The sequence below is a fragment of the Amphiura filiformis genome, chromosome 17, assembly GCF_039555335.1.
Source record: "Amphiura filiformis chromosome 17, Afil_fr2py, whole genome shotgun sequence".
In the NCBI taxonomy this organism is placed as follows: Eukaryota; Metazoa; Echinodermata; class Ophiuroidea; order Amphilepidida; family Amphiuridae; genus Amphiura; species Amphiura filiformis.
This window is the reverse complement of record NC_092644.1, coordinates 49920189-49933584: the sequence shown is the minus strand read 5'-3', so window position 1 is coordinate 49933584 and position 13396 is coordinate 49920189. Positions and strand designations below refer to the sequence as shown.

General features: G+C 36.5%; 1 protein-coding gene across 1 annotated transcript in view; it reads right to left on the bottom strand.

Moving 5' to 3' along the window:
• LOC140137923 (intraflagellar transport protein 172 homolog) overlaps positions 1-13396 on the bottom strand; it is a 47978-nt gene that overhangs the window by 20832 nt on the left and 13750 nt on the right. Inside the window, exons 2-12 of the mRNA XM_072159726.1 lie at positions 12082-12225; positions 8768-8880; positions 7602-7787; positions 6986-7288; positions 5775-5898; positions 4660-4818; positions 3414-3566; positions 2668-2771; positions 1733-1931; positions 838-903; positions 306-407 (exon numbers count right to left, since the gene is read on the bottom strand). Of these exons, the coding sequence (XP_072015827.1) occupies positions 306-407; positions 838-903; positions 1733-1931; positions 2668-2771; positions 3414-3566; positions 4660-4818; positions 5775-5898; positions 6986-7288; positions 7602-7787; positions 8768-8880; positions 12082-12225 (1653 nt within the window). The remainder of the gene's footprint in view (positions 1-305; positions 408-837; positions 904-1732; positions 1932-2667; positions 2772-3413; positions 3567-4659; positions 4819-5774; positions 5899-6985; positions 7289-7601; positions 7788-8767; positions 8881-12081; positions 12226-13396) is intronic.

The following is a 13396-nucleotide window of genomic DNA, read 5'->3' as shown; positions in this document are numbered from 1 at the left end:
TAACATTTAAATCAATTTCTTCAAATAAAACAGTTTTTCCATTGACGTGCAAAGACCTCCCTAGGTATATTTTCAGAATTGTTATTATATCCTTTTTATTATCCTCCCTCTTTTCTTCACAACAATTACAAAAGCAGCTCACTTTTAGCATTCAACATACTCTCACTTTCATTGACATGGCAAAAGTAACATTATAGTACATCAGTTAGAAAAGGAAATACACTGTAAGCGCAGAACTCAATCAAAAGAGACAATGGTAGTTTTCCACAAGGTCTTTTTTTTTTATAGTGTAGTTCTATAATTACCTTGATAGGGAACATTGTAACCTTCTCAGGGTGGTCAATATTGTACCATACACACAATGTATCTCTGTTCTGTGCTACTACGACATCACTTTGCGGCACCCACTAGAAAGAAAAAGAAGCGGAAAACATGGAATATCAGTTTTGGATGATTTTAACATTTAGAACTTGAGCACAGGAGCTAGATATTCTTTTTCTATACATCATCAAGGAATGCCCTGACTCCATCTCTCATAGCAGTACCTTCTGTTGAAGCATTACAGCATGGGATTGCTAGCATCCAGCTTACTAAGTTGGCAGATGTTTTTTTTACTTGCACCATCTGTATATATTTCAACACAACCTACATTCAGTACTTCTATTTGCCTACTCACATATGCGGGATGCACCGTACACGAAGAAGAGTGAGAATATTTCTCCATGCAACTTTCTTTACTTAATGTAGCTTTTACAAAGCACTGTGACATTTCTTTGATTAACCATACACTACACACCATACAGGTTGAATTGAATCATGCAAGTTAAAGGTAATTACCTGGACATAGCTGCAATAGTTGAGTATTGTTGTCTTGATCTGGGTGTCAATATTAAACAGGTGCAACTGTGAAAGGGAAAACATAAAAATTAATTAATGGTCCTTACACATTCATTTTATTTCACACATTATCTTTAATTCTGTCACTTCTTTGTGTAACTTTAAAGCAACACTGTCCATTTCAGTTGTTTGGAGGCATTTTAAATCCCTCATAGTTATCTGCTGTACGTGGAAGTTTGTGTTACATATCAGGGTTAATTTAACAATCATAACAAGAACCTGATGAGATGCTACACACATGCAGTCATAGACTCATGGCTACAAACTGCACCATAAGAGCCTTATCCTCAATGATGGTTCATGTCACCTGGAGAGTATCTGACTATTGCAATTGGTAGACTTCCAAGCACCATGATTTTATCTAATTATACTTTACTAGGGGTTGAATTATACCATGCAGTTACTACCATGGTAACATTATTTTGCACCTGCATCTGGTTATTCTATCTGGAAAGTCATTGTTACTGGCATACTTAATATCAAATCACTAGCAGTTGAGCATGAGGGAGCTTGATGGAGTTACTCTGCCGTTTTAGGGATGACTTATTCACCACTATACCATTTTCCACCTTGATGTGGCAGTGACGTCCGTATACATTTCATTGGGCTCAGTTACATAATTGCTTGTGTTTGCTCAAAGCACTGCTGTGAACATGCACACGCTTAAAGATGACACTTAGATGCGCACGCGAAACAGTTGCATCATCACGTTGACGTAACTGCCACATCAGGGTGAAAATGGTATAGCGTTTTGCAGCAGTGATTCATCTCTGTTACAATGATGCGGCCATACGTAGACAACTTATAAGTATGTCAAAAACCAAGAAAAACCTACCCGAAGTCTCTTGTCTCTAAAGAGTAATTTGCTAGCAGTCTCGTTGAGTTCCAGCCAGTCTACCCTTGAGTCATGTGTAAAGGAGCCCACATTGAATCCCATGATGAGATCCATGATGGCAATGGTCTTCAAATCAACTAGGTAGGCCATCTTCTTGTTGTCTTCTACTCCCATTTGTTTGCGCTCATTCAGACGTACACTAATTAGAAAAAATTGAAACACATCAGAAGATTACTTGAATCCACAGAATAAAATGATTAGCTGTTTATCAATGAACACTTACTGTTTAATACTTTAATAAGCATGAAGGAGCCCTATGAATATTTAGCACAATAGACCTTTTCATATCAAGATCGGAAAAGTTCGGAAAACAGCGCTATTTATTCAGTAAGCTAGGGGGTCAAATTGTACCCAAACTGGCGGACAAGAAATGTCATGAATTACGATACCCTTTTGCGCGAAAATACAGCTTATTATGCCAATGTGAACATGGTCATCGCGAGAAATATTTTCCTAGCATATTGAGCTAACACCTCAGCTACTTAGTTTTTAACAATAAGATACTAATGGAATGAGATGAAGAAATGTCCGTAATTTTTCGTCAGTTGAATTTTTTTTACAGAACGATTTGTTTACATGCATCACCTCTTCCCAACGCTACCACCACACGCATGATTGCATGTTGAGTATCCTTGGCAAAAGTACCTCTCTCATCCCTAAATTGACCATCGAAAGTTCATCGTAGTTATGATGCATGTTACACATTGACTTCGCACTGTACATGATGCTGAAGAGGTACTTTTTTGTGCGCGCGATTGGGGAAATTATTTCATGCTTCGGGTTTTATCGGAATTACTCCGTATGAAAAGGTCTATATGACTATGCACTCTCTACACTCTCGAATATAAAAAACAGCAATATTTGTTATAAATTACCTGATCAGATGTGGGTTGGTGAATTCTGTCCTGACACATCCAAGTATCTCATTGTTGCCATATTCAACCAGTGATAACTCTCCAGCATTGAATATCATGCACACCTAATTGATAATAACAAATTTCAGGCTAGTTTAAAAAACAATTTAGGTATAATATTTTAGAATCTGGTACACCATCCTGTCTAACACCCTCTGAAGTCGCTTACCATACATGTATGTTATGTATCATGCACGGAATAAAACACAGCTTCTGTGTAGCGGACCTGATTGTAAAACCTAACCCAATTATACACTCTTTTTCTAGGATATTGATGAGGTCACATGATCAGATGGTTAATTTGTTCTTGCATTGAAGATCCATGAAAACTGTGAATATGTTCTTAAAGGGAATCAATAGTTTGTCTATGAGAGCATTACGTAAATTGGCAGATAACTACTTACAATCTGTTTTGGCAGCTCCTCTTTAGCCTATTTCTACTATAGCGTGTCTTGTCTCAAGTGGAGCGTAGTGTTAGGGTGTTTATGCGGGTTGCATTGCCAGCAACGGGTTGCATTGCCAGCAACCTGAAAAATTTCCCTGATATGATTGTGTATACTGAGAAATATGTATATGGTGTTACTTTTAACTTAAGAAAAGACACACTTGAGTAATTCCTCTGTAACTTCTACTTACATGTTCCTCTTCAACCTGCATTTCCCTTTGCCTTATATACTACTAATTAATATAATTTCTTTAATACTTACATGTTCATTCTCAAAAAAGAACTTCTCGTTACCACCTGTATTCTGCCATGGTACCTCACTCAGTTTATTGCTGCTAAGATCTCCCAGTAGTATGGTGTCAGTGGTGTGGGCTACTATGTACCGGTCATGACCTAATATGCGAACTTCATCAATCTGAAATACGAGAAGTATATAGTTCAAAGTGATAATTTATTCTTACCTATACAAATGGAAATTGTCCAAAAAACAAGAGGTTTCCTCATATTTTTTAATTTCTAGAATATACCCACAGATAGGTGGAAAAACACAAGAACACATCCCAAGACCCAAGATAAATTCCTAGTACAAAAACATACATCAATGTACATGTGGAGTATCATTTAATTCCAGGGAAATTCCATTATTTGAAGGAGCAATAATCTGTTACATGGCAGTGTAAATTAAATTTTCCCTACTTCTAAGAGCTTCAGACATTCTTTTAGATTACTGAAAAAAGACAACTATGCAAATTTTGAATCATAAGTTCTCAGATATACCGCAAAACCTTGTCTACAAGCATATAGAGTGTTTTTGAAGAAAGCTAAATTAAAACGAAACAGGCGGGAATATGCAAATACAATATATTGGTCTTACAACAGCACTTGTTTGTATATGTTTGTATCTGTAATTTATTTGCTTAAACTCCCATAATGTTATAATTTTGTCAATGGATGGCGCCTGGATTAATTTAGCTTTCATCAAAAGCACTCTATATGCTAGTAGAGAAGGTTTTACGGTAGTGGATGCTTATTTGTTAATTGGAAATGTACTCTCTCAATGAAAGAAATGGATTGGATATGCTTTAGTTCTTTAATACTTTACTGGTTTTTTTTCTTCAAAGTGCTTCTCTGTGTCTGTGTCAGCTGTACAACCCTTGATGATATGGGCCAAGCAATGCTAACATGTCAATGAGTCAGCAAAACAGATCTCATGGTGACCAATCACAGACAAGGTGTAGTAATATGTAATATGCTCTACACACAAAAATCATGCCAAACCGAGAAAAAATATTTTGTAAGGTATCACATATAAATGGTGGTTCCATGTATCAGACGAGTCAAACCTGAGCAGGCCTTATCGAAAAGAGAAGGTCTGTTACCTACACCTCACCCTCTAGGTCCAGGGGAAAAGTTAGCCATAAGTACAGTTTGTCCAGGTATGCTGACTTGACTCAGCCCATGACAAAACAAGATAAGATCTGTTACCACTTTCAAATTGATTCCCTTACCTCATATCCATAGTGTGACTTCAACACAACTCTTGTTCCCGTGGACAGATTCTTGACGATAACCTGACTCAAGCCAACGTAAGTCATCTCAAACTTGTTCTTGTAAATTGAACGTCGTAAACAGCAATCAAACAGCTCCACACCACCACACAATGTTCCCTAACATTAAAAAATTAAAATTAAAATTAAAACAACTTTAAAGAAAGAAAGAGGCAATGAGCTTTAGTGTGTCGTATCTCAAGTCTAGAGTAAAGCCATGTTGGATTTTGTAGTGGTAGTTTCAAATTGCGCATGCTAACCTAATCAAGCTGGCCGTATACACAAGTGTAGAAGGGCGACTTTGTAGAAGGGCGACTTTGTAGAAGGGCAACTTGTCTGTACACTGACTATACAACCATCTGCACACAGTGACACCCTCAACAACTCTCAACTTGATACAGGGCACAGTATAGAAAATGTACCTAAAATGTACTCAATCCTAGTTCAGGGCATATATTGGTTTAAAAACACTGCATAACATGTGACAATATCATTAACTTTTTCTTCACAAACAAACAACTCAAGGTTTCAAAATTGTAAAACATTCTGTTGTAAAATGTGTAACACTTTATTACAGTTTGCTTTTCATTATTATTGACCTAAAATGCAAACAATGTAAAATCAGTTTTAACACATTCTGAAATTTTCTCTCTGAAACTAAAAGAGACATCTTATTCAAAATATGTTAGCTGATGGAACATTAGTTGATTTTAAACTACAATAACAAATAAATGTTCTGGTAAATTTGAAGGTTCTCTAAAATTCATGTTTTTTGTCATATTAACTACAATTAATGCAATTCTTAAAAACTGTGCAATAATTTACAAAAAAAGCTTGGATTTAGAGTGCTGAAAACAGGAATACATGTATCTTCAACAGTGATTATCAACTTTCCTGTTGGCATTATTTCAAATATGTTTCACAAGTTGCCCACCAAAATTTCTACTTGTCTTATTCTCGTTATATTTCAATGTTTTTCAACAATATATAATAAATGCACACCACACAGTAATAATTAGACACCCATGCAATTAAAGGATGTATAACATACTCAACCCATTTACAACAAGACTTACAGCAGTGAGTCGTGAGCCATCTTTCTTCCAAGCCAATGCAGTGATAGTATACAGGTTGAGAATTTCTTTCATCTTAGCCTCTTCCCACATTCCTCTACGTGGAGCCCAGTTGAATACTCGCAACCTACAAGAAGCAATACTTACAATAAATGCCATTAACTATTCTTTTATCTCTTAAATAATGTGTTTTTACTATTTGAAAAAATTCAACATCTTTACAAAATAATATTAAATGTACTGAGAAGTGCACATAAATTAAGACCATCGTCAAGCATGGAATGCACAAGTTTATACCAAGTCTGTCTCTATAGGAACGCCTCTCCAGTTGATTAAAAAAATTCTCCTCGAATTGATTAAAAAAATTGGGTCGGTCGGTCGGTCGGGAAAAGTTTTTTTTTTCTTTTTTTTTTCCTGTCCCTGTTTAGATGGTCTTTTTTCCAGGTACCAAACGTTGAATATTCCGGATTTACATGTATGTTATACACTGTGCCAGCAGCAAGACAACAAAAACACATTCAAGGTACAAACATCTTTCATTTCTTTTCCTGATTCTCTTCAAGAACAATAATAAAGCTGCAGAAATAAAACAAAATAGAACAAAAAACGTGGAACTGTTGCCATGTTTCACCACCACGGCCAGCGCAATGTCATTCGCGTCCGCCATGTTGCCTTGTCAACATCGACCGTATCATTTGTGCTTTATAGAAATAGCGTGTCAAAAATTCAGATTTACATAGAAATAAACATCATTTTTATATCATGGACAACTAGATGTTTATAAAATTAATTTATAAACAATACAATAAAGGGTTCGTAGTTTTTTTTCAGTCTAAACGAATTTATTTTATTCAATTTATTCTTGCATTGTCTGTACGGTCGAAAAAGAATGTTTAGTTCCATGCCGCTATGCACTGTTCTGGGAGTTTTACATGGTTCAGTTGCAAATTGCAGAATGAGATGCTGGGGATGATGTTAAAACTACGTTTTTCAAGGTCTGACAGAACGATGAAAGGTTTTGAATGCGGTAAAAATCCTTTACGTAATCAGAATTTTGTAATATATGAGAAAAATTGAAAAAAAAAAAACTTTTTGCAAAAAAAAAGTTTTTGGGTCGCGAGAGACGGTCGGTCAGTCGAGGGCAAGCAAACATATTTTTTTTTTGCCTAACTAAAGTAACAGTAAAATGGTGAAACTGTAATGCTTTTTCTTACCTATTATAGCTTCCTACTACCACACTCTGACCACTAGGACTGTTCACAGCCACAGTAAATTCATGCTCATCTATATCTTTGCTGAAATCAAACTGCTGTGTCAGCCTTCCTTCTCTACCATACACCAGTATCTTCTTGTCACATCCAGCTGCCACCACACTGTTACTTGCCCAACACAAGGCATACGGAGGACAGGTGTGCACACAGATTTTGCCCTGAGAATCGCCCGAGCCTTCATCATCAAAGAAGTAGCGCACAATGGAACCATCAGCATGGCCTGACAGGATCCCTTTGCCTGAATTACTGGAGCAAAGAAATATGTTTTCTCATAAATAGGAAACATAAAATAAGCAAAAACAAGAAATATCTCACACACAGACTCACATTGCTTGCAGATGGATTAACAGAAGACCATAGGGCATAATGTATGACTTCCATACAATTTCAACTTGTTATTCTTGACTCAAAATGCTGAAATAATATTGACAATAAATTGCGCATGGCATCTTGATAGATGCAAATGACTTGTACTTTCACTCAAAAAGTTGAGTTCATTATTTTTCAGAAGAAATATCACCATCTAAGCCCAACACTATCCTGTCATTTGTGTACTTACTTCTGTGCCAGAGACACTACATATGAATCTGTGCCATATATAGTGGATGATTTATTGGTCTTTGAGTTTGCCTGTCTAACTTTGCCATCAGCTAGACCAAACACAATATTCTGATCTGGAGGCCATATCAAACAGGTCACTGCACTCTGCTGTACAAACTTGTTGCAAATCACTTTTTTGGATTCCCTGCAGATGCAATAAAGAACAAAATATTTATTTGTTTAGCATGTGATCGACCAGTGAAAACTATGACAGATTTGAAAATGAAAAGAAACAATAAAAAAGTAGAAAATAATGCCATAAAGTAAATCTATTTCTCAAATTTTCGGGCATCGCTCTTATCTTCATCAGGTTACAGTTGTAGTACATTGCTATGCGTAATGGAAACCTTTAAAAAACAAATGGCAAGCATGTGGATCCGATACACATTGCTCCCATGATTGTGTGATGCCTTTATTCACTCACTCATGCTCACATCTTATATTTCTCAAAAGGTTTCCAGATCCATCATGTAAACATCACGACATTATACTGCTGTCACATGATAATGGGTGATTCCCTGAAAAAAAATCTACTGTATGGGGTTTTTATTTGCTACTTGTTCTTTTCATTTCTTTTCATAGTTACTAAATCTATTTGCTTATCTCTAAATAAGTAATCTTATCTTTCATATTTGTGACCAGCTCCAACAAAACCCGGAACAAGTCGCCAGACATGTTTTTGAGTCATAGGCCTTTAAAGATGACATTCCCATCAAAAAAAATAATTAAATTTTGGAATTCTTAATTTCATGGTATTTGACTGTGGGACAAAGTAGACTTTCAAATCCTTGAAAGTTCTTATTAAAAAGAGGTTTATTTAATCAACAAATAACAGTTGAATTATGATAATCCCTATTCAATCCTGTGTAAGGCAGGAAACTAATTGGCCCATTACTCAGAATAGAAATTTGGCAAATAATATCAAGGTATCATTTACAAAATGTTGGAAAGTATTGATGCTATTTATAATTTAGGTATCATTTTAAAGCTGATTGTCTAGTGCTTACATTTTTATTCAAATCATGAAATGTCAAAAATGCTACTTGTTCCTGGTTTTGTCAGAGCGGGTCACATTTTGAAAAAATAAAGAGTGAACAGCAGTTGGAAAAGCACATACACACTTACCAATCATCCCCAATCTTATAGACATAGATAATGTTGTCCGTTTGTCCCACTGCTATCTTAGTTGAATCCGGTGAGAATGCTAGTGCTTTCACTGTGTAACTCTTCTTCCCATACTGCATATATAATAGAACAAAAGACATGATCAATGTCAAGGTCAAGGTTTTGATTTTTCAATTTTCAATCGCGAAACATGAAAAATCTAATATGTGACCATTCACTTTAATTCATTAAATCAATTCATTTTAAGGGGATGTAATGTCCGCAGAGCAAACTCTATGGTCATTATACAATAGAATAACTCTAATTCTTACCTTTGAATCAATAGGTTTAGTAGAAACTTGTCCCTACGTTCACCAAGCTCATAGTGTATGGCTATGCTATGACTCAGGCTGGCTATTCTTACCTTTGAATCAATAGGTTTAGTAGAAAACTTGTCCCTACGTTCACCATGCTCATAGTGTATGGCTATACTATGACTCAGGCAGGATATTCTTACCTTTGAATCAATAGGTTTAGTAGAAAACTTGTCCCTACATTCACCAAGCTCATAGTGTATGGCTATGCTATGACTCAGGCTGGATATTCTTACCTTTGAATCAATAGGTTTAGTAGAAACTTGTCCCTGCGTTCACCAAGCTCATAGTGTATGGCTATGCTATGACTCAGGCTGGATATTCTTACCTTTGAATCAATAGGTTTAGTAGAAAACTTCACCAAGCTCATAGTATATATGGCTATGCTATGACTCAGGCTGGATATTCTTACCTTTGAATCAATAGGTTTAGTCAGGGACTGCCTTTTGAGGAGAGCAAGAGCAATCACTCTCTACTGCTCTCCTTAAATCTGATATGGGAGAGTGATTTTGAACTCTCCTTAGTTGACCATTCTCTCCTTACATTCTATTTTAAATGTTTTTAACAGCTCTCCTTGAAGGCTCCAGAAGAGCTATTTAATGCTCTCCTGCAAATGGCAAAAGACAGTCTCTGTTTAGTAGAAAACTTGTCCCTGCATTCACCAAGCTCATAGTGTATGGCTATGCTATGACTCAGGCTGGATATTCTTACCTTTGAATCAATAGGTTTAGTAGAAAACTTGTCCCTGCGTTCACCATGCTCATAGTGTATGGCTATGCTATGACTCAGGCTGGATATTCTTACCTTTGAATCAATAGGTTTAGTAGAAAACTTGTCCCTGCGTTCACCAAGCTCATAGTGTATGGCTATGCTATGATTCAGGCTGGATATTCTTACCTTTGAATCAATAGGTTTAGTAGAAAACTTGTCCCTACGTTCACCATGCTCATAGTGTATGGCTATACTATGACTCAGGCTGGATATTCTTACCTTTGAATCAATAGGTTTAGTAGAAAACTTGTCCCTCATGCTTCACCAAGCTCATAGTGTATGGCTATACTATGACTCAGGCTGGATATTCTTACCTTTGAATCAATAGGTTTAGTAGAAAACTTGTCCCTGCGTTCACCATGCTCATAGTGTATGGCTATGCTATGACTCAGGCTGGCTATTCTTACCTTTGAATCAATAGGTTTAGTAGAAAACTTGTCGCTGTGTTCACCAAGCTCATAGTGTATGGCTATGCTATGACTCAGGCTGGGTATTCTTACCTTTGAATCAATAGGTTTAGTAGAAAACTTGTCCCTGCGTTCACCAAGCTCATAGTGTATGGCTATGCTATGACTCAGGCTGGGTATTCTTACCTTTGAATCAATAGGTTTAGTAGAAAACTTGTCCCTACGTTCACCAAGCTCATAGATAGTGTATGGCTATGTTATGACTCAGGCTGGATATTCTTACCTTTGAATCAATAGGTTTAGTAGAAAACTTGTCCCTGCATTCACCAAGCTCATAGTGTATGGCTATGCTATGATTCAGGCTGGATATTCTTACCTTTGAATCAATAGGTTTAGTAGAAAACTTGTCCCTGCGTTCACCAAGCTCATAGTGTATGGCTATGCTATGACTCAGGCTGTATATTCTTACCTTTGAATCAATAGGTTTAGTAGAAAACTTGTCCCTACGTTCACCAAGCTCATAGATAGTGTATGGCTATGTTATGACTCAGGCTGGATATTCTTACCTTTGAATCAATAGGTTTAGTAGAAAACTTGTCGCTGTGTTCACCAAGCTCATAGTGTATGGCTATGCTATGACTCAGGCTGGGTATTCTTACCTTTGAATCAATAGGTTTAGTAGAAAACTTGTCCCTGTGTTCACCAAGCTCATAGTGTATGGCTATGCTATGATTCAGGCTGGATATTCTTACCTTTGAATCAATAGGTTTAGTAGAAAACTTGTCCCTGCGTTCACCAAGCTCATAGTGTATGGCTATGCTATGACTCAGGCTGGGTATTCTTACCTTTGAATCAATAGGTTTAGTAGAAAACTTGTCCCTCAAGTTCACCAAGCTCAGTAGTGTATGGCTATGCTATGATTCAGGCTGGATATTCTTACCTTTGAATCAATAGGTTTAGTAGAAAACTTGTCCCTGCGTTCACCAAGCTCATAGTGTATGGCTATGCTATGACTCAGGCTGGGTATTCTTACCTTTGAATCAATAGGTTTAGTAGAAAACTTGTCCCTGCATTCACCAAGCTCATAGTGTATGGCTATGCTATGACTCAGGCTGTATATTCTTACCTTTGAATCAATAGGTTTAGTAGAAAACTTGTCCCTGTGTTCACCATGCTCATAATGTATGGCTATGCTATGACTCATCAGGCTGGGTATTCTTACCTTTGAATCAATAGGTTTAGTAGAAAACTTGTCCCTACGTTCACCAAGCTCATAGTGTATGGCTATGCTATGACTCAGGCTGGGTATTCTTACCTTTGAATCAATAGGTTTAGTAGAAAACTTGTCCCTGCATTCACCAAGCTCATAGTGTATGGCTATGCTATGATTCAGGCTGGATATTCTTACCTTTGAATCAATAGGTTTAGTAGAAAACTTGTCCCTGCGTTCACCAAGCTCATAGTGTATGGCTATGCTATGACTCAGGCTGGGTATTCTTACCTTTGAATCAATAGGTTTAGTAGAAAACTTGTCCCTGCATTCACCAAGCTCATAGTGTATGGCTATGCTATGACTCAGGCTGTATATTCTTACCTTTGAATCAATAGGTTTAGTAGAAAACTTGTCCCTGTGTTCACCATGCTCATAATGTATGGCTATGCTATGACTCATCAGGCTGGGTATTCTTACCTTTGAATCAATAGGTTTATTAGAAAACTTGTCCCTGCGTTCACCAAGCTCATAGTGTATGGCTATGCTATGACTCAGGCTGGGTATTCTTACCTTTGAATCAATAGGTTTAGTAGAAAACTTGTCCCTGCGTTCCCCATGCTCATCATACAATAGAATAACTCTCTCTACAGTGCACACTGCAAGTTTGGTATTGTTTGGTGCCCAGGCTAGAGCTGTAATCTTTGCTGCCCCATCCTGTGACAAATAAATAATAATGTCATTTTAGAGTATTACATGTACAAATAATCTATCAACTTGACCCTACAATACACGATAATTTATATGGTCATTTTCACGGTAAAGGGTGTAACTTTGGATTTTTAACATTTTGATCCGTAGTTTTCTAATAAAGCCACAGAATTCCATGATTTTTGGCCACATAAGTCATCTAGTTAGCAGCTACCTTGGGTAGCATAATCATCTTCGGGAGTTACTGCGTTTAGTTTTAGTAGGCTTAAATGTACCTAATATTGCCATTTTGAAAAACTGTAAAAAACAGTAACATTTTTGTAAAACCCTGTGTTTTCTTCAGTTAGTTCATGGATAATTTTTCTTATCCTGAAAGTACGGTCATATGTTCAGTAAACACTGCCACATTAGATTTAATTGTGAACAGCCCTGTATTTTTGAGAACCGGACTTGATATTTGTCGCTTCGGAGGCTTCATTTTCCGTTAACAATTGTTAACAAACTTTGTGGGTATAGCTTTGGTTCATAATTCTTGGTTATTTCTTCACTTCTTCTTGATTCATAACAGTTGATATCTTAACTTGAAATGGGTAACAAAAATTAGTTGATTTGCAAGCTTTAAAAATTTTTATAAAATCTTGACTTCAAAGAGCCGATTTTCCGTTAACTTTTTTGAAGCCTCCGAAACAAACTGTTCAGCAAGCTTGGGCAAATATAAATAAAAGAGCTCATCCAATCTATTGATCAAAATGTAGCAAAGTAGATCCTCAAGTCACTTGTTTTTAAATCATGGAGATATATATCACCGTTTGAAAATGGGACCCAATACAAACTTTCCGTTAACAATTGAAGCCTCCGAAACAAATGAAGCCTCCGAAACAACAGTAAACTTAATTATCATCTATGCATATCTAAATTGGTATGTTCCATATTGATATCTGCATTGTAATTGTTGCATGATATGTGCAGAATGTCATAATTTTAAAAAAAATTGATATTATGGTTAATGCTTGAAAAATATACTGATATCCAAGAAAGCCCGTTTCGGAGGCTTCACATGCAAATAACACCATACTTAACAAATGGGTGAAAAAATTATCATGTTATAAATCTGCAATATCTGCCGCATAGAATCATTGATTCAATACACACAAGAAAATAACAGCTTAGATGATCC